The sequence below is a fragment of the Pangasianodon hypophthalmus genome, chromosome 20, assembly GCF_027358585.1.
Source record: "Pangasianodon hypophthalmus isolate fPanHyp1 chromosome 20, fPanHyp1.pri, whole genome shotgun sequence".
Classification (NCBI taxonomy): domain Eukaryota; kingdom Metazoa; phylum Chordata; class Actinopteri; order Siluriformes; family Pangasiidae; genus Pangasianodon; species Pangasianodon hypophthalmus.
Window position 1 is genome coordinate 19,357,782 of NC_069729.1, and position 20,733 is coordinate 19,378,514.

At 40.2% G+C, this 20,733-nt stretch overlaps 1 protein-coding gene across 1 annotated transcript in view; it reads right to left on the minus strand.

Moving 5' to 3' along the window:
- Positions 1-236: 236 nt before the first annotated feature.
- wnt4 (wingless-type MMTV integration site family, member 4) overlaps positions 237-20,733 on the minus strand; it is a 23,546-nt gene continuing 3,049 nt past the window's right edge. Inside the window, exons 2-5 of the mRNA XM_026932972.3 lie at positions 11,428-11,663; positions 11,213-11,344; positions 10,904-11,046; positions 237-10,158 (exon numbers count right to left, since the gene is read on the minus strand). Of these exons, the coding sequence (XP_026788773.1) occupies positions 9,688-10,158; positions 10,904-11,046; positions 11,213-11,344; positions 11,428-11,663 (982 nt within the window). The 3' untranslated portion in view covers positions 237-9,687. The remainder of the gene's footprint in view (positions 10,159-10,903; positions 11,047-11,212; positions 11,345-11,427; positions 11,664-20,733) is intronic.

Below are 20,733 nucleotides of genomic sequence, written 5' to 3' on the forward strand. Positions count from 1 at the left end.
TAAATGAAGGAAATAAATCTATGAAACCATATTTCTGCCAGCAGAGGGCGCTGTGTGATATAGTATGATCTCAGGAAGTGCATGGATACAATCAGCCATGAAAGAGACCTGATTATATTGTGTGCCCCTTGATTATAGACCTCGTGTGAATTTTTTAATATATGTACATTTTGTTAACTACAGGATAAAATCTTCTTGCTGTCTGCTAGACCTGGCTTTTTAAAAAAAAAAAAAAAAATTTATTTATTTATTTACTTTTTTGTAATTTTGAAGGTTCAAAAAAAAAAAAAAAACTCTTTGCTGAATATATGTTTAAACAGTCACCCCCCCCGTCTTGGAGCTTATCCAAGCGTGCAATGTGTTTGCGTTAGCACTGGTAGCTTAAAACGCCTAGCAGACATGAGCTATGTAACATGCTGATCCATGTCGGTTGTGTCAAAAGCACAGAGGGTGTCAATACATACTGTAACGTTGCACTCGACCATGATGGATGACGAGATGACGAGGGATACTTTGGAGCACTGCGCCGGTTCTAGATCAACACTGCCTCCCTGAGGTGTTGATAGATCGCCTGTCCTCCAGTGTGTCGTCCTTTTACCTTGTTTTTCTTCTCGGGTTCAATTATAACAAATGGGCGAGCTGTGATTTCTGAATAGAGCGGGATGTTGTCGAGCACGGCTGAAATATACAATGATTTCATTTTGAAAACTTTTTATTTTGGGTGTAATCTGGATCGAGAAAGTAACACCCTTGTCTTAGCTTTACCGTATGATTTCAAAAGGCCACGTACACACTGGTCTACGCTGGAGTCTTTTTAACCATTTCATATGTACATTTTTTTTTTAAAAATAGACCATATTCTTTAGATGTTTTTATAAATATCACTTGTACTAAAAAGTAAATGGATTGTCCATGTGTAGAAGTTTAAAAAAAAACAGACAATATACCTTAAACTAACATTTGGGTCTAAAATATGTTGAGCAAAATGATAGAAATTATATAATTTGTGAACATAATTTTTGTAACAAAATTTACAGTCTAGGATTGATGCATAATGCAGCTGATTTCAGAAGTATAAGATCTACCTTCCACTGAAAATAAAAAAAAAAAAATAATAATTTTTAAAAAATTAAAACTTTTGGGAGTTTGTGCAGAAAGATTGTGAAAAATTACCGCAGATATGCTGCATTGAGATTGGCATGAAAGCGTTAAACCCATCTCCTTCCACATGAAAAAGCAAAAATGTGATAAAACACCAACATGGCGAAAAGTCCTAAAATGACACGAGGATTAAAAATAGTGGATTGACGATGAGGTGGAACTTCTGCTTAAGGTTTCACATGAATACCAAGGGTTCATCCGGGTCTTATCCAGAATCTCCATTCACAGTGCGTTTTGTAGCACTGGATTCAGGAGCAGTACAGCGTAGATCATATTCTCTACATTCTGTACAAAATGAAGCGAAGTTAATTGCACGTTATGAAAAATAAGAAATTAAGCCAAGAGTCCTAACACATTCATAAGACATTGTAATGAGCATGCGCAAGTTGACGCTGTGCCAAAAACATACGTTTTTCCCATAAGAATTTTTCCACCTCCACCAGAGCTTCATGTTCAGTGACTCAAAACTGTTTTCATCTGGACGGGACTTAATCTCTCCATTCACGCTTAGGGGTATATGTTTGGAGATTGACAATAGGGGGAAATCCCATATACAGAATGAAAGAAAAGCCCCTCAAGACACATACCACGGTTTGAGCTTCACCAGTGGGGGTTGGGATGTATTGAGTTGACTGTACAGGGTCCCTTTACACATTCCTCGAGTGTCTTGGACGATATCTGTCAGCAAGCACTTGCGCTAAATAGCCGCAGAAGGCGATTAATTATGCCGCGTGTGGAATGGCTGGTATTCTTTGTGGTTTTTTTTTTTTCTTGCTAGGTGGGGGCGACCACCTGCACGAGTCCTGGTTATCAGCATCGCTATCACAATACAGGCTGCTCCCAGTGACAGCTCTGCCAGGACGGGCACGCATGAAGTCAAGTTTCCACGCTCCGGCTGTGGAACCACGGCCAGCTGTTCTCTCGTCACATGAACTCTCTCCATGCTCGTTTATGAACATCATAATTCACTGGGTGAAGATTTGGCCTGCAAAGAACATAGATGTTTTACAAATGCTTATTTGATGCTTACTTTTTGTAGCCATAAGAGAAACTCATTGTGCTTTACATTGTGCATTACAGTTTTGACGCCGCTTTAAAATTCTCGATTCTGATACTCGATTCTGATACTGATTCTAATACGTTATCGTTTCTATAGTACCAGCTTGCACAGGGACTTGTTTGACAGACATATTTTATTGTTAATATAGTGAATGACTCATTTATTTAATATTTTTGGAAGGAGTCTCCAGTGTCAGCTTATTTTTCGACACGGGAGAGTCTTCAGGAGGGAGGACATTACGCTTTACGGTTTTCTGGAAGCATGTTGATCTACTCACTTGTTTTGTGGACATTCCACAACATTAAAAGTAACTCTAAACAGATAAAAAGTATAACATATTGATGGTTAATATATTTTGTTTTATTGTAATTGTTGGCAAATTGCTGCTGTTCATGGAAAATGATCAACTTCTGAGTGGTAACAGTAACTCTGCTTCATCACACCACTCTGTCGTTGATTATTTTCCTATAACAGCACATCCCCAAGTGAGAAACTGGTAAACCCCTACCAGCTTTATTCATCATTCTCAATTAGTGTAGCTGTTAGCGCACTGCATGCATATCCTCAAAGGTGTGATCGAAGCAGGATTGATGCTGTCCAGGTCTACCGCAATAAGATTTCATTGCACACGCTCCATTAACGTTCCCAAAAGTCTTATTTAAATGGCGCATCAATCAGATAGAACAAGCCATTAGTCATCCAGTGTAGACTAAAGTATTGTCCATGTGGCTGCTCTGGACTTTTTTCTGGCCTTAATTTTAGCCGCAGTAGAGCTGATTCAAATCCAAAACAAACACTTTGACTTCTCTGCCGTTTGCTTCTACTGAGAGCAGTGCGATCTCTCCCTCAGGATGGCATTTTTCTTGATCATGGCCGATCACATCTTGTTTTAACCAGCACCTCTGGGAAGCCCAATTAGGACAAAAAGGCCAAACCTGGGGCATGAAGCAATTACAGACTGCTAGATAAGCCTATGAATATTGCTAGCGGGTGGAACCCCAGTTTGAGCTTAATGGTGCTGTCAGTGGTGTGTCAGGAGTAAGTCAGCGCAGTGGGAGATGAAGTGTAGATAAGCCCCTTGTGCTTTGGAGAAGGGTTGAGGGAAGCATCTGATACCGTATGCCAGTCAAAGCCAAACATGCTCGGGATTTGTTGAAAAGTGAGCCTGTGGAGTGAGACAGCTATGCTGCGATGAAATATCGCAGAGTCATAAATCAAAAAGCCCACATCTCCCAGGCCCCTCCTCTCCTCCCAACCTTTAGCCATCTGTGCCATGGCAACGTGTGAAGCCTGAACTCGGGAAGGTGCATACCTACCGTGGCTGCATTGTAGGAACACGCATGCTGTCTTTACACTGGATCGGCTAAAGGAATGCGTTGTGTTTTCCTCTTAACTCGGCTTTCGTTTATCTTTCGCTTGTACGTGACATGAAGAGCAATCGGGATATACTCACTTTTATAACATGCATGCTCTTTTTATATTGATTTAGTCATTTAGTGTGTCGCTTTGAATGTTTTTCTGGACCTATTCTGTGACCCGGATCACCACACCAGCCCTTTGTGCAAAGCTAAAACATCTTAAAGACATTACATTTCTCATTTTGTTGGCCCTCTATGAGATGCACAAGTTTCTTTTGAGCTTTTTGGCATGCACCACTCTTTCAAACTAATGCCGAAATCTGCTAGCGCAAGGTAATTAAATATTAACGCGAGTCTGCTTTTACATCATGTGCATGCATCATAAGACTGTTTAATGTTATCCTCTGATGCACTGTTAAAATCAAGAATGGGATTTTCCTTCTAAATCATTTTCAATGGGTGTGATGGTAAGAAAAGCAGACAGAGCCACAGGGCCTGCTCAATGCATTTCTCACCCTGTCAGCATGTGGCCCTGTGCCAGCTTCAGCATGAGCATGAGCGCCCTCAGCGCAACAGCGATGTTTAACAGCAGGGAAGCCAACAGTGACGAGTGCCATGTTTCACAGTGGAAAAATGACAATATTTTTCACTTACGGTTTTGGGATACATGCGTTTCATTCACGGGCCGTCTCCTCTGGTGCAGGATTCGAATCCCAACAGGTGTTCAAGGTGTGTGTGTTGACCAAGATGGTCGAGCATCCGTAACGTGAACACAGGGCAACCAAGTCCAAACTATTGACGCCAGCTAGCATGGACTCATGGTACAGGTGGCTGGAGAAATCCTGGGTGAAGGATTTGTGCTATACATATTCTCTTTATTATGTCCTTCCCTTAACAATAACAATTTTGTAATATCCTCCACACCTGTGTTCTTAATCACCGGGCATGATATTGGGTTGTACAGGTCGCACTCCACCTTTACAGATTTACAGGGGCACCTAAAAGAACTGTGGGTCGCCTGACAGCTCACAGCATGGAGAATTTTGATCTGTAGAACCCTGTTGGGCTTCTGGTCTACTCAGGGCTCTAAGAACCCCCTCCCCTACTTCCTACTACCATCCTCTTTCAGGGCATGATATTGGGTTATACAGGTAGCATTCCACCTTCACTGATTTACAGCAGCACTGATAGGAACTTGGATGGGTTTCAGGGGATCTGATCATGGACAATTTTGGACCCCCTTGGGCTTCTTGTTTACTCAGGGTCCAAAGAATCCATCTTACCTCTCGCCACTATTCTGTATTATGCCCTTCTTTGGATCAAACCTGGTCAAGATATTGGGTTTTACAAGTCGCATACATTCTTTACAGATTTACAGGGGCACTGATAAGAGCTTGGATGGCACTCACCACCTAACACTATGCTATATTCTACCCTGTTTTTGGATTTAAAAAATTCACAATGTTCTCCACACCTGTATCTCATCAGAGCTTGATCCTGGGTTGTGTAGGTCGCATCACACATTTACAGATTTACAGGGTTGTTTTTATAACTTTGAGTCCCCTAACACCCCCCACCATGGACAGTTTTCTACTCAGGGCCCAGGGTAACCTCCTCACCTCACACGATAATTCTGTATTACGCTCTTCTCTTGGGTAAAAAAAAATTACTACTATTGTACACACTTGTGTTCTCAGACACAGGACCTATTGGTTTATATAGGGTGCATGCCGCCTTTACAGATTTACAGGGGCACCTACAGGAAGTTTGGGTCCCCAGACAAAAAACTTTTGTTCTGTAGAACCTTGTTGGGCTTCCTGTGTACTCAGGGCCCTATGAATCATCACCTCCTACCAGCATTCTCTTTATTACCCTTCTCTTGGACAGCAGTTTCGTAAGATTCTCCACACCTGTGTTCTCAATCATAGGGCGTGATCTTGGGTTGTACAGGTCACATCCCACCTTTACAGAAGTGCATGGACACCTATAAAGTCCCCTGACACCCCCACCAATTTTGTTCTGTAGACCCCCGTTGGTCTTCCTGTGTACTCAGGGCCCTAAGACTCCGTCTCACCTCCTACCGCCCCCTCCTTTTCCGGCACTCTTCCAGATTTGACAGTTGCATCACTGTTCAGATATGTGGATTCAAATTTAGCTTCCAAAGCATAAGCACATGGATTGGAAAAGGCTTCATATATCAATTCTTGATGGTTGAGCCATTGTGGAAGCATTCTTGTGGTTCGTGCTGAAACAATACTACACATTGAGGGGCTGCCGTAGCAAAATCCGGGGGCTCGCCTCGACTTGAAATTCTGCAACGATTGTTTGAGACGCCCATGATGGCATGTTTTTCAAAAAGAATGGGAATAGGGAAGCGTGAAATTCAGGCTCGCTCTCTCTTATTCACCCTACCACTTTCTGCCACGTTCTTGAGAGGCTGCGCACCAAGGTCTTTTAGGTTTGCATTCTTTACCACAGAAACAGAAACTCCACACCGGCACTTGCCTGGGAATAAAGCCAACAGGATGGGGTTGTCAAGAACCGGAGGATTAAAAGTATTGTTTGCTATGTACATGCACAGGCTTCTCTAGTCACTTTCATAATACGATATGGATGCTGTGTCTCTGGGGGACTTTAATAAGTTTGTCCTGGAATTTTAAAAATGCCTCGGTATGCGTTTGCTTGTGTCAGTTTTAGTAAGAGGTTGACTCACCTGGGAAAGGTGGTGAGATTTCGGAGAGGAAATGAACCTTGCCATCCAAAAACTTGACCTTTACGATGAATCAGTTGTCGTTGCTTGTCGAGGTCCTTGGTATTGGGTCGCATATTGTAAGGGCCTTGCTTGTGTATTGCACAACCTGGTGCTTTTTGCGATGGGGAAAAAAAATGGATGGAGGAGGGTGGTGGGGGGAAGTAATGCAACTGTCATCACAAACAAGAAACATCTGTCTCATTTGTGTAACTTGTTTTCTTTTAATATGAGAAGTATGTTGGTGGAGATCTGTGAGTTTTGAGGCGAGCCTTGAAGGAGAGACCAAAGCACTTTGAGTCTCCTTATCCTTTTTTTTCTTTCCTTTCGCGATTCAGGCAAGGTTTTGGAGTGGCTGTAACCCATAATTTATCAAATGAAACGCCAAACTCAAAGTGGAACTCAAGTTGAAACATAAGATAATTGCATTATGGTTTTGTATTGATTTTGTTTTCCAAATGCACGGAATTGTCAGGAGTCTTAGAATAACTAAGTCATATAGCCTTGCCTAATTACAGATAGCTTTCATTTCCGAAAAAAAAATCATATAAAAAGTAGCTGAAAGGCTAAAGCCTCTGATCTCAAAAACCCTTTATTGAATTGTACCTTGATAATCATGTTATGTCTCAGGAAAAGCCTCTACAAATATTAAATTACTGTGTGGTATTTCTGTCAGAGGCTGTAACAGGACCATTCTGGATTGTATGACAGGAATGTATTTCACCAAGCAAAGTCCCCCCCAGGTCTATACACACATACACACTCTCTCTCTTTTCATTCGTTTATAGGTGATACCTAATAGTGACTTTCATAATTTCTTAATTTATTCATCAACCTTGAGGAAATGTAGTAGTCCATACCATCTTTCAGTAACAACGCACTGGCTCTGTCTCTGCAACTGCATCTAGCTTTGCTGAACAAAAAGCGGCCCCAGTATCGGTACTTCCAAAAAAGGGGAAAAAAAAGAATCCACAGGATGTGCTGGTATTACGAGGATTTTGTGGCCACAGTGATGCCCCCCATTTTAATTTTGCCTACCAAAATAACAGACAACTGCCTCCACTTTTCAAACCGCCCCCATCCTCCTACCATAATCCCAAGCTTATTAGAGCCAGACCTTTGAGAAAACCTGCTGTAGGGCTATAAAAGACGTTCTGGAAACCATGTGCTCTGCGGATGGTGATCATTTGAGCTGGAAAGAGCACATAAGATGTAATTGTGGATGAGTTTTTATTTTATTTTTCTTTCTAGAAGCGAAGCATCGATGCAATGAAATTTATGTTCAGCTCGGGGCTACTTAATACATTAAACTGAAAGTGTCACCTCGGTTGGATGGAATCTACTTCCACTTTTACTGCAGCGCAATTTAAGAGTTACATCAGACATGCTTAAGTAGAAAGGTGATATCTAAGTACTTGGCAGTGTCCTCCTGTCTCCTCTTAACGTTTTAAGTTTCTGTCCAGTCACTGCACACGTTAACAGTAAAATACCTTCTATTTCTGTCATCGCCGTGCACGTTGTCCTCAAGTGATCTATGTTATAAGCTTGGCGATGTAGATATTTGTCTTTTCTACCCACCATTTTATCTACTGACTCATGTCCGCCGCGGCAGTGAGCTCATTTAAAAACTCAGTGCTTATAAAAAGCTTCATTGGGGCAACAGCTGAGCCAGTGGTGATGTTGAGGTGAGGGCAGAACCATCTTTAGTATTTTAGAGCACCAAACCACACGTACGTGATGGCCAACATCCCTCATTCCTGTCACATAGTTTCCATAAATATTTATTGTTCTTGGTATGATGGGTGCAGTCCAGGCCGTGTCACCAGGCAGCTGGGTGTGCAAGCTGGACATGTCATGCACTGACCTCTGCCTTTTATCTCTTATTCAGGCTCCAAACGTCTGAGTCTACTACCAACGTCATCATTTTAAAAATACAGAATGTGTCTGTATTGATGAGTATTGTTTCAACTGTTATACAGCCAAATATTGTGTTCAAATGGAAACACTATTTATCAATCATTAGTAACGTTATAGCGTGTAAAGCCAGACGGAACTAAAAATTCTTATTATTTTAATGTTATTCTTTTGCAGAAGAATAGAAAATAAAGAGAAAATAAATAAATGAGAGAGGTGTGTTATGTGTATCTATGCGATATGGACGAGCATCATCAGCACAATGGCAAGCTTTCACGGGGAAGAAATACAGCAGGTCTCGTTCTCTCGTCTTTCAAAAGGCATATATTTCATTTAAACGTACATTCATATGCAGTATAGTCCTCTTCAGTGTATAAAGTCTTTTACAGAGCTATGGTTCTTTAGAAGCGTGCTGTATAGCAAGGTTGTACTATAGAACAATATGGAATTATGGTTTTTTTTCTTTTTGTACATGGTCATAAATAGTTCAGACACTCTGCTTCACGTTTAGTGGAAGAGGGAATGCTCTGAGATTTTTATCTTTAGCGGTATGTGCATCTGGAGATGAAAAGTGCTGGAGTCACCGTGCACAGCATCCGTGGTCCGACCAAACAACTTGTTTATCATCGTTTTGGAAACATGGTCACAGATCCATGCCAGTAACCTGTTTTCATCGCTAACTAACGACTGGATTTAATACACAACTTGTGCACTTATTTTTTTAATCCTGCCTTCTGAGTTTGCCTAGTAACACCCCATGGAAAATTATGATGCGTTTCCTTTTTTTCCCTACAAAAGAGGAGAAACTCCTTAATACTCATATATATATATATTTATATAAATTTATATAAAAGACCAACGCTGTACATTATGTGTGAGTGATTTTTTTTTTCAAAGCAGCATAAAAATGGCCACCTCTATCTAAAATGCTGTTTTTTTGACATGAAATGAAAAAATAATATAGATGTACACCTGGACTGCATCTCAGTCTGTTAGAAATTCCCTTGATGTCCGTCACTCCAGATAAGATCCTAAAGCAGCATCGATAGTGGGAGGGGGAAGTCTCTTTGTCTCCTTCAACCACCGCAAAGTCCATCCAACCCTCCTCCACCCTTACACCACTCCCACTGGAGCTAGTCACATTACAAAAAAAAATCACTCCGATTCCAATAAGTTAGAAAACAATACAAAAATAAGAAAGTAACCACAAAAAATGGAGAGAAAAATACTCTCAAGTGGGACTTGAAATAAAAAAGAACTCTATTTGCCCCTAAAATTGTGTCCCATGTATGACATGTTCTTTTATAACTGGATGAATCTGTGAATATCTCTATCTTCCCTTTTTTTCTTTTCTTTTATTCTGTTTGGAGTCAAAGAAGGAAAGAGGGAGTTTTTCCATTAAGTTCAGTGGAGAGAAAGCAAGGGGAGGGGTTTGGAGGAGAGCATCACCGACACGTGTGCATCTCCACCATCTTGCGGCACTGTTTGCACTTGACGTAGCAGCACCAGTGGAATTTGCAGCTGCACCTGTCTACCACCTCCACCTCTTGCGTGTGGAAGCCGCGCCCGCAGCACATGAGCTCGCAGCCGTCGATGGCTTTCGAGGTCTTGTTGCAGTAGCGGCCCACCGTTCCCAGCATGCCTGGTGTCCTCGGGTCATGCTCGCAGAAGTCGGGGCTTGGGTCCAAGTAGACCAGGTCCTCGTCTGTGTGCGGCTTGAACTGCGAGTTGCGCGGGACCAGAGCTCGGGTGGTGCCCACCTTGCGCTGCTCCACCTCGGTGGCGCCGTCAAACTTCTCCTTGATGATGTTGCCAACCTTGCGGAAAGGAGGCATGGCTTTCCAGCAGGTCTTCACCTCGCACGAGCCGGAAACACCGTGGCACTTGCAGTCCACTCGCATGTGGCTCAGAATCGCCTGAGGAAGAGTAGAGGAATGGGTTTTTTTTAAGCTTTCTTAGCATCTACTCAGATCTTTTGTTCTCTTATACTCGTACAGGGATGACCGTATACAAATAGCTCTTAACAGCGAATTTTTGCACAAATATCGCAAATATAATATCTCCTTCAGATTGAGGGAGAATGCATGGTGATGTCCGACTGGTATATGACGATAAAAATGACAAAACTCTGGGTAAATCTGTCATCCCACTTTTCCATCATTTTTGGATCAAGGTCATTATGTCATGTTAGTCATAATGTCTATTATCAATAATCTAGCAAAATTACAACACCTACTGACAATCCTTATAAACAAATTCTCCAATGTTACCGAGTTAAAGATGTCCAGAGTTTATGATTTAGGAGATTGTGCTAATGTTTAATTATAAACAGCATTAATTATGCTAATACATTTGTAAGCCTTCTAGCTAGTTAAATAAATAAATCTTTCATGCTTTTTTTCTGCATAACTATCTGATGAATAAACGTGTTCGGAATCCTAATTGTGACAAAAAAAAAATTTCCCACGTTCAGATCAGGGGTTTATCTCGACCTTGAGGTCTTGCGTTATATCTTGTTATGCTAGATAACTGCAGAACAGCCAGATTACTACTCAGTTCAGCTTATCAGCATGATTCACACACTATTAATTCATGGGTATGTGCTTTCAGAATTACTAATAATCTTGGAATGGCGTCCAATTAAGCCTCCGTGGGCCTCACCTTCCTCCCTGCCTCATTATTATGGAGATTCATTAGGGCTCTGTTGGACGACTGCCCTTTGCTTCTTTCTCTGACATCGACGAAGGACTGGGAGAAGGCGACTCCATAGGCGATGTTGTCAGAGCACCCTGACCACTGGAACCCTAGAGAGAGCGAAAAAGAAAGAGAGATTTTTAAAAATGTAAAACCTTCCCTCCACAATCTCTCATGATCTTTCATTAATCTTCATGACAAGCCTTTTGTATCTGGAATGAACTTTTGTCCTTTTGATAAATCGCCAGATGTAAAAGGCGTTCCCTTTCATCGTACCCTGAGGGCTCACGCCGTGAACGTTGCGGTCGCAGCCGCACTTCTCGAGCTCCCCGCTGCTGCACGCCCTGGTCACCGCGTACGCAACGCTTGCAGCAGAGATGGCGTACACAAACGCCGCCTCCCTCGTGCCTGTCAAAAATGTAAAAAGTGATGTAAATATGGTGCTGCGGGATATCATGGATAAGGTCGTCTCAGATTATTGATGAGGGTACCTTGCGTGACCACCTTGCCGAAGACAGGCATGGAGTCCAACGTGGAGCAGTTCCACCGCCGGTTACGGAACTGGTACTGGCACTCGTCGATTGCGAGCTGAGCGCCCCGGCGTACAGCGTCCATCACCTCCACGTTGCGCTTGCAGATCTGCACCTGCCTCTGGATGAGACCTCGCAGCTTCTCGCAGGTCTCCTCATCAGAGATGCTCCCCACGGACGACAGCTTAGCCAGATACCTTTAACGAAAGGGATGGAAGTGAGTCAAGCAAACTCGGAAAACCAAATGAACAACAGTAGGTTTAAAATAGAGATGGCATTGATCAGATGCTCAGGTTCAGTATCGGGATAGTACAAGCGAAAAATGAGTAGTTTCTAAAGTAAACAATATTAGATGGGTATCAAGTTTCAGTGTCTGTACCAGTATCTGAAAAAGAAAAAGAGATATCGTGCTTTCTTTACACTCAATCTAGTTCTCAGTAACCTGTATTCATTTAGTCCTTAAGAGATTAATTAACTATTAATGTGTTAGAAGAATATATACAATATGTTACTATCTGAGTGAAGTATAGTGTGATGATGTGATGAATCAAATGGTGTGTGAACAGGATATTCAGACATATATCAGTTTCATATCAGGGTTGCTCAATCATCAAAAAGAAAAGGACTCCAAATGTTTATTAAAAACTGAGTAATACTACACACTAGAATTAAAAAAATTATAATAATCATTCAGCTACTATTGTATGGAGAATGGAAGCTGAGAAAAATATTTAAATATATGAATTTAATATATTTCAATTATATAAACATCACATTAAATGATTTTTTTCTGTGGTGTATTTAATAAACGTATATTTACATCCATGTTTTTTTTCCTTTGTTTTAAACTTGGTAGGTGTATGATTTGCCTTATATATATATATATATAGTTTCTATATTTTTTTTATATGTCTCCTTTTCACCTTTGGCCTATTCTCAGAAACACAGAAGGTCAAAGGTAAAAAGTAGACACATTCAGAATGGCCGAACAAATAAAAGTCTTTATGTCCTACTCAAATAGCAAGTTTTCTACAGTGATGTTTAACACTAATTACTAATTAGGTAATGTTCTAGCTAGTTGGGTTATGCTAAAGTTAGCTTGCTGGTAAAAGTTAACTGCTTAACAGGAGTGTAGCTATTTCAGTAAAACATAAAAATTATAGATACAGTTACATCATTACGGTTCATCTTCCATTTGGACTCCACTCAACTCTGTTACATTTCTCCTCACTTCATGATCATGGACATGAACAAGGCAGACGACTAGGATTGGCTAAATGTTTGAAGTGCTCCACCTAAGAGTGTCTACGTTTTCCGTGGGAATCATGGAGGCTCCACCTTTGGCCAAAATTACATAAAATCTGTATTTTTGAGATCTGAATTTTTGTGATTTTTTCCCACTGAATTTTAAAAAAAACCGTAACCTGTAATTTTAAATGTTTTTAAAGGCAAATCTTGCCTCTAGCAAGTTAAAAAATCTTAAAACCGTATTGTTTTAAAAATGTATTTAATGTGATGTAATATAATTCACATATACAAAATTCATATTCAAATACTTTTGTCAGCTTCCAAGCTCCATATTGCTGCATCATGTCTGCAGAATTCTGCCCCAACATTCAGATGTTTTCCACAGTGTTCCCAGCAAAACCGATATCCAAATACAGAACGAACCCCTCGAAAAAGAGCGAAGATGCTGTGCGAAAATCATCCAAAACGGACCAAACAGAGCATCTCAGCATCATTCCTCAGGTTCAGCGACCCGTCGTAGCTATCTGTTTGTTTTAAGCATCTGGTAAGCACAAACAGAATAAACATAAACAGAGTGGAACTGCTGAGAAGTTCTTGGAGAGCATACTGGAGAGTTGTGCAGATGAGTTCGAGGGGGGAGCGCTGAGGGGGCAGCTAACTACAACATTATCTTTCACTCTCACCGCAGGGGCAGACGGGTCAGGGACACGGTGACATGTGTGGGGGAAAAGAAGGAGACAGTCGTGGCATTGCTCAGACTCACACTGGGTTCCAGGTCTCTCTTAAGAGCACCTTATAAAAATAGGTCGTTTCATGAGCTAGTCAAAAACACACTTAGAACTTCCCGTCCAAACAAGTGTCTACTCTGGGAACGTTAATGGCAGCAAGCGGAGATGTCTGGGTAAAAACAAATCATTCAAGAGGGGGGTTCGTAAACAGATAAAAGCTGTTTAATGGCTGGATTGAGCAGTAATGCAGCTTGCTTTTAAAAAGCTTGCCATTTCGCTTCATAAATTTGATTGAAGATACTGCGATTGTAATTTCTGTACGTTCCCATAATTTTTTTTTGTTGTTGATACTCGAGCACTGATGTGAGTTTTCTCCTCATTTTGTAATCCACTTGGTTGGTCACGCCAAATCTGAGCTGCTGACAAGGGCTAATTTTGTAGGCCAGTGATGGGACAGACACCTCCTTGTTCCTGACGGACTCATATCACCACTCAGCTCGTCTGATAACCTCCTTTTCACCATCCTCATCCTCTATCTCATCCACATTCAGACAAGTGGGGTGACATCACTGACCAGACTAGACCAGCCGTCCTTTCTGATCTTATTGGTCTTATCAACACTCGGACATCACTGCTGGTTAAACCATTTAACGGGGAATATATGTGTATTGAGCTCTTGAAATGATTTTACTCTGCATCTAATGTTTCCCACCGCAAAACTTGGAGTTGGTTTGCGTTCACCCTGTCTGCATGCAATTATAATTACAATATGGTCTGAAAAATCAAAGCTGAGAATATCGTAACCAGCTGCTCATATGATGCTAGCCTTCATAACAAAAATCTTTCAGAAGCAAAACACCTGATAAACGACACGCAAGAGTTTTTTTTTTTCATGTGGGAACGCTTGGCCAGACCTTGGGGGGGATCTTTGTTTGTGGTGCTTTGCGTTTTATCTTTTGTTCCCTCTTCCTCCCTTGACTTTCACCCTTTGTTTTCCGAAAGTGTACCTTCCACTTGCTAGGGTTAACAAAACACAGAGATAAAGACTGTGGGATTTGGAGTGGGAACTGGACAGTTTTTTTCCCTCACAAGAGAGTTGCGTTTGTGTTGAATTACCTTGCTTTGGCCCCTGAGCGCTGGGCCCCTAAGCACGGCTTAGCCTAGTGCGACTTAACACTCAACCACTAAATACAAGATATAAGGCAAGATGAAAGCTAATCATAAAGATGCCTCTACTTACTCTACGTATTCACCAGACGTTTCTGAACAACTCACCAAACTAGCAAGGTTTACATTTCCTCCCTTGGGGAAAAAAATCAGTGTGAGTAACCAGATCTAAACAGATCACTTGCCAGATAAAGATGCTTGCAACAAATAGAGACGAAAGCAAGGCCCCCACGTTGCCTGTGTTTACACCAATATTTGCTATTTACATATTTCTCGGCTCTGCATCACTGGGTGCTCATGACAGAGTGTTGAAAGGCATGTTTATCCAGAGTAATTTCACAATCCTTTGGGAAATTTCTATTCACCACTTCAACCATTTCTTTCTCGCACCATTCATTACAGAGCAGCTATTAAAGGTAAATCTGTCAAAACAGCCCAAGTTCAGGTACAAACCATCATTTGCTGAAGGTTAAGAAGAGAACAACGGCTCTACATGATCGCAACTCAGTGCTGGAGTAATAACATAATTACCAGTCATTATGCTTTAAAAGTATATACACACACACACACAGGTATTTCTTGATTATTAACATGGAACAGGTCTAATGTCTGTTACGTCTCAGACGCCCCGACGTTCCTACTACAACTGGTCAAATTTGAGAAAGTCACTGATGTCTGTCAAAATAGATAATGCAAAACATTTTTGTGTCATGTGACTTATTACGCAAGCATGCAAATATCATCCGGGTGAAATGGCGCTACCATTGAAATCTCATACACCACTCGGCCATTAGCGTTTCGTTGATGTCCGTCATGGAAGTTGGGAGGACAAAAAAAAAACCCAGACAACCCAGAACCAGAATCACTTCTCTACAGATCTCTACAAATCTCGTTTTAACTCTAGAGGGCAGTCTTTTCTCAGTTTCTCCCTCGAGCATTGGCTGGACACCATTAGTCGTCTTTCTAAAGTGTTTCTAAACCGTACAAATCAGATGTCTCGGTACAAAGTGCATTCGGTTCATCATACAATACCATTAAAGGCATTTCAGGGAAAAAAAAAAACGGAAAACACTAACTAATAATTCAGTATGTGACATCTTTAAATCAAAGGGTTCAGTGTTCTTTCTATAAAAGCCGTCTGATATGATGATCTTTGACAACATTTCCTGGAATAAAATGGATATGGAGTGAGATGGACAAGCGCAACGTTGCAGTGGAGCCAGAATATGTCCTCTTGACACAAACAGAGCAAAGATGTGCTCAGAAATACTCATCTATCTACACAGGAAGCACTCGGGTACATGCATGGCCTCGAACTCTGTTATACGCATCATACATTAAATGCCAATTTGCTTTGTGGGGTTTTTTTTTTGTTTGTTTTGGCAGGTGCAGGTGCCAATATTTTTATTTAGCTTTATTCAGACAACAGCCTAACAGTGCCTCTCTGTTACCTTATACACACACACACACACACACACACACATACATACATATATATATATATATATATATATATATATATATATATATATATATATATATATATATATATATATATATATATTTACACATCCTCACTGCTTATACTGGCATCATAAGCAGACGATATTGATAGTGCTGATGCAAACCTACAAAATCACTGCAGAATTCTGAAAAAAGTGTTAGAAAAGATCTTTTTCTTGGGGACAGAGTCTCATTCCTGAAGCTCAGCTGGCCTTCTCCTACGTTCAGCATGATAAAACACAGATCCTGACCAGCGACGATGGATTGAAGAGAAGCCTGGGAACACACAGCGAACGTGGAGAGAAACTAGCACAATTTTGAAAGCTTATTTCCAACCTGACCGTTTTATTTCTGGGTGGAAATTAAGTCGAGTAAATCCAGGTGTGTAGAAATCATGGAAAGATGAGAGAAATGGCAAAATGTTTTATTTCTCACGAGGTGTTGTCTATAGGACTCTTCTCTACTCTCTTACCGCCTCTATTTGCTTGAAATAAAACAAGGGACCAACCAAAATGAGACGTTTTTATTAGGCCTCGACAGGATCACCTGCTGAAAGACCTGGGCGTGTGTGAGAACACAGCTTTCACAACTTCATTGACCTGTTGTCACCGGTGTTATTTGTGTTAGCAGCGTTAGGCGCCAGGATATATTTTGCATTAGTGGTTTCTTCTCGTGTTGCTCATCAGCTGTGGACTATTTATTGACTGTCGCACGGTTAAACCTTTGTTCTTTCCATCGCAGGTGGTGTGACATAGAGCCATTCACTCGAGCGTGACCCGGCGCTCACAACAATGATCATAACCAAACAATAAACTAAAGGCCAGATGGACGAAGCACCACGTTTCCGTCTCACCTCCGTTCTTAGAAAATATGTTTACATTATAATTAATTATGTACTTTTAGAATAGAAGGAGCAGATCCGTTTAGCAATGAGATCTTAATGCTTCTTAAAAATGGAAAAATCATGGAGAAATCAGACGTCCTTTAAATGTTTTTTTAATCTGAATCAGCAAAATTTGTGTTTCCGAGCTTTTTATATCTGTGCTTTAGTGTTACGGACATTGATACAAAATAAAAAAAAATACAAAAAATAGTTTTGGAGATTTTTAATTTGTAGTTAATCACTTCCAGGAAAATGCTTAAAATTTTTTGATAACATATCTAGGCACAATTTTGTGACCGTCCAATTAAATACTCTCTAGAATGCATATGCCCCGCCTCTGGGGGCGTGTCTTGCTCTACAGGAGCAGCTTGTTAGCAGTAAACACAGTTCCCGTTTCCAACCATCACTTGTTTAAGAAAAAATTAGTTGGATTAAATGCTTTATTCATTTGGAAGAGGGAGAAGTTTATACGAGGTCAGAGTTAAGTAACGCACTTCTCTGAGGTGTTTTACCCACTTGTGGCTCTTCCTGCTGAACGCCATCTGGGCTTCTCCATCACTAAGAGTCAGTAAAAGATTCTTTTGCTATTCTCTCTATTTTAGTTATCTCACTTTGGCGTATCTTGAATGCTATTGGCTGTTGTATAAATCACTAAAGCAGTTCAACAAACACGCTGTCACTCTGACTTCCTGTTTCAGAAGGAAATAGGTACAGCAACGTACAGAATCGAATCACGTCTAAGAAGCTATTACATGAGCACTTGAATATCCGGAGCAGTTTTAGAAACTTTCAAACCATCAACACACACAGGAAAAACAGGGTACCAATGTGTACCTTTCACTTTTGTACCTTTAGTACCCAGTAAGGTGTGTCTAGTGTACATTTAAAGCTTTTCTAAAAAAGGTCGTTACAGTCCAATTATGTAACTTACATTTTTTGAAAGCTACATTACGTCTTTCCAGATGAAAGATACATATTAAATTAGGTCTGGGCAATATAACGATATAATAATCGATATTATGATAAATCGATAATTTGTGTCACAGTACATTTTTCTGAGATATCGGGTGTATCATGATCTTTTATATCCTTTTATTTAATTTTTTTTATAATAATTACAAATTTTTAGGAACCTGAAAGCAACTGATTTGATCATTTTTTTACTGAAACTTTATTTTTTTCTCCATTTCTGTTTTTATTTTTTTTTAAATAAATAAAAGTATCAGCAAACTTTCTAATGCAACACGACCGTTTTGTTGGCGGTGTTTTAGCAAACCGACAGTTTATCACGACGCACATCACGTATCAGAGAAATGTCGTCAATACCGTGATATGATATTTTTGTCATATCGCTCCGCCCTGTATTAAAGGTACAGAAGATAAGAGCACCACCCTAGTGACAAGGAAATGTACACTTTAGTACCCTTTTTTCTCAGAGTGTACCATAAGTCCTTCATAAGCTCCAGATTACTGTAAATATACCTTCTTAAACCAAAGCCAGAGCGTACCCTTTAATTTTGTAAAACTCTTTAATCCATCATTCACCATTGTGTATATGCAGCCAACCTGCAATGCAGCGTATTTATATTAATTAATGATTAAGCCCATTAACCTGGCATCTCTCTGTTAATGATTGAGCTCATTAAACTGATGCTGCTTTATTAATGATTAATCCCATTAAATAAAGCCCTGCACAGGTGCACTAAATGGCACTGAGGATGGACAATAGCTTTTTGCTCATTTAAGAAGTGTGATTAATAAAACTAACATGGTGGCGTATTACTTCGTTCAAAACCTTTGTTTTGTGTTTTTTGTTTTTGTATTACTTTGTTCTCATTTTCACGGCAAAACAGTAAGTCATGTGGGCAGCTTTTAAAAAGTAGAGGTGTAACAAGCGCTCGGTTTGGATCGATCCGCCCAAATGGGTCCTTATCAATTTTAATATATACTAAATAATTCATATTTCTGAACTGATGCGTAAATGTGTAACTCTGATACTTTCGTAGTAACTCTGTACTACGTCCTCTGTAATAGTCCTTCTGTATGTTGTCCTCATTCACAAATTAACGGTAGACACAGATTCTGAACAAAGATGGTCACATGACGAGCGGAAGGATACAAAATTGAATCGTATCGTATCGTAGCATATTCAGTGGTATCATTAAATATCGAATTGTTGCCTTAAGAATCAATATAGTGTATTGTATCATATCACAGCAGATTCATCAGTATCATCAAATATCAAATCGCTGTCTTATGAACTGAAATCGTATCGTATAGTATCATAGCAGATTCAGTGATGTTGTCAAATATCAATATTTCTTCTTCTTCTTAAATCCAAAAGCAAACTTATGTGCAAATTAATGCACCACAACCAAAAAATAAGAAACAAACTCACAACAAATGCAGCTGTAAAACCACTCCTGTTGAGTAACTAAGACTTATTATTATTATTATTATTATCATTTAAACTGGGTGAGCTGCAATTTCTGATACAGAAAAGGTTAGACGTCTAGAAATATATAATAAACCAGGATTTCTGAGCTGAAAGACAGACTACTCCGAATTAAATCGCTTCATGAGTTTGCTATAAAGTCTCCTAAATAATCCACCAGAGGAATATAATCTGGATTTTTAGGTTAATTCCTGCCACTACATATACATAAAGTCTGTTTGAAGCTATCTAAAAATCTGTTGCATGACTCAATATTGTGTTTTATTCCTCTGAATGGGCCGCTTTATCACTCTTCTTTATCAGTGGATCAGAAAAAAAAGAAAAAAGATTTGTATACATTTGCGTATAGATGTGAATAATAATTTTCCCACAACTAACTCTCAGTTTTCAACAATCCTGAATATTCAAAGTACATCAGTTAAGTAAATGAACCATGCGCAAGTAAATAAACGCCATTGTTCTGTTCAGAATCAGAGTTTAGAGTTTAAAACAGGTATTGTGTTAGTAGTTTTTGACTGTTTATATACTTGTTTCATATTCTTTGAAACTCGAAGCTGCCATTATAAATGACAGATCTGTAAATAGCTTTTATCCCTTTCATTCAAGATCCAGCCACAGTTTAAGCCACAGCTTAAGGCAAACTTGCATTCACAGCTCACGCGCGCCGCATCGCACACACACACACATACACACACACACACACACACACGCAGGCACACATGCCTTTTTTCTTCTTTTTTTTCTTCTTTAATTTTTGTCAGCTTTGCCAAGCGCGATGTGAAGCTGCCTGCTCCTACCTGCTCCTCAGGGCTCCCGTTCAAATCGTTCTGTCAAAATAATCATATTTTTCCAGACAGGTAAAGAGTTTTTTTTTTTTTTTTGCCTTATCCTCTCGTGGTCTGCATGCCTGTGCATGTCTGAGAGCTTCTCCTGTCACCACGCCTAGAGCTCAGGTCCAAAAACAGGGCCAAAAAAACCGACTGAAGGGCACGAAGGAGGCTTCGGGGGAAAATTTGCACAGATAAATATCAATCAGTTGCTTCTGAAAACCTGTTCTGCATCGTCTCAGCTGCAAAGAGGCTTCACTCCTAAAACAAAAGGTTCCGAGATCTTGTACACGTTCACTTCACAGTCTCACTATCAGAAACTTTCACTGTGCCTACAGGAACCTTAATGGTTTCTAAAAGAACCCTAATTTCCGTAAGAACCCCTACATGTTTAGCCGCCTACCAAATTAAATAGTGCATAAAAATACACCACCAGGTTCAAGGTACTGAATAGGT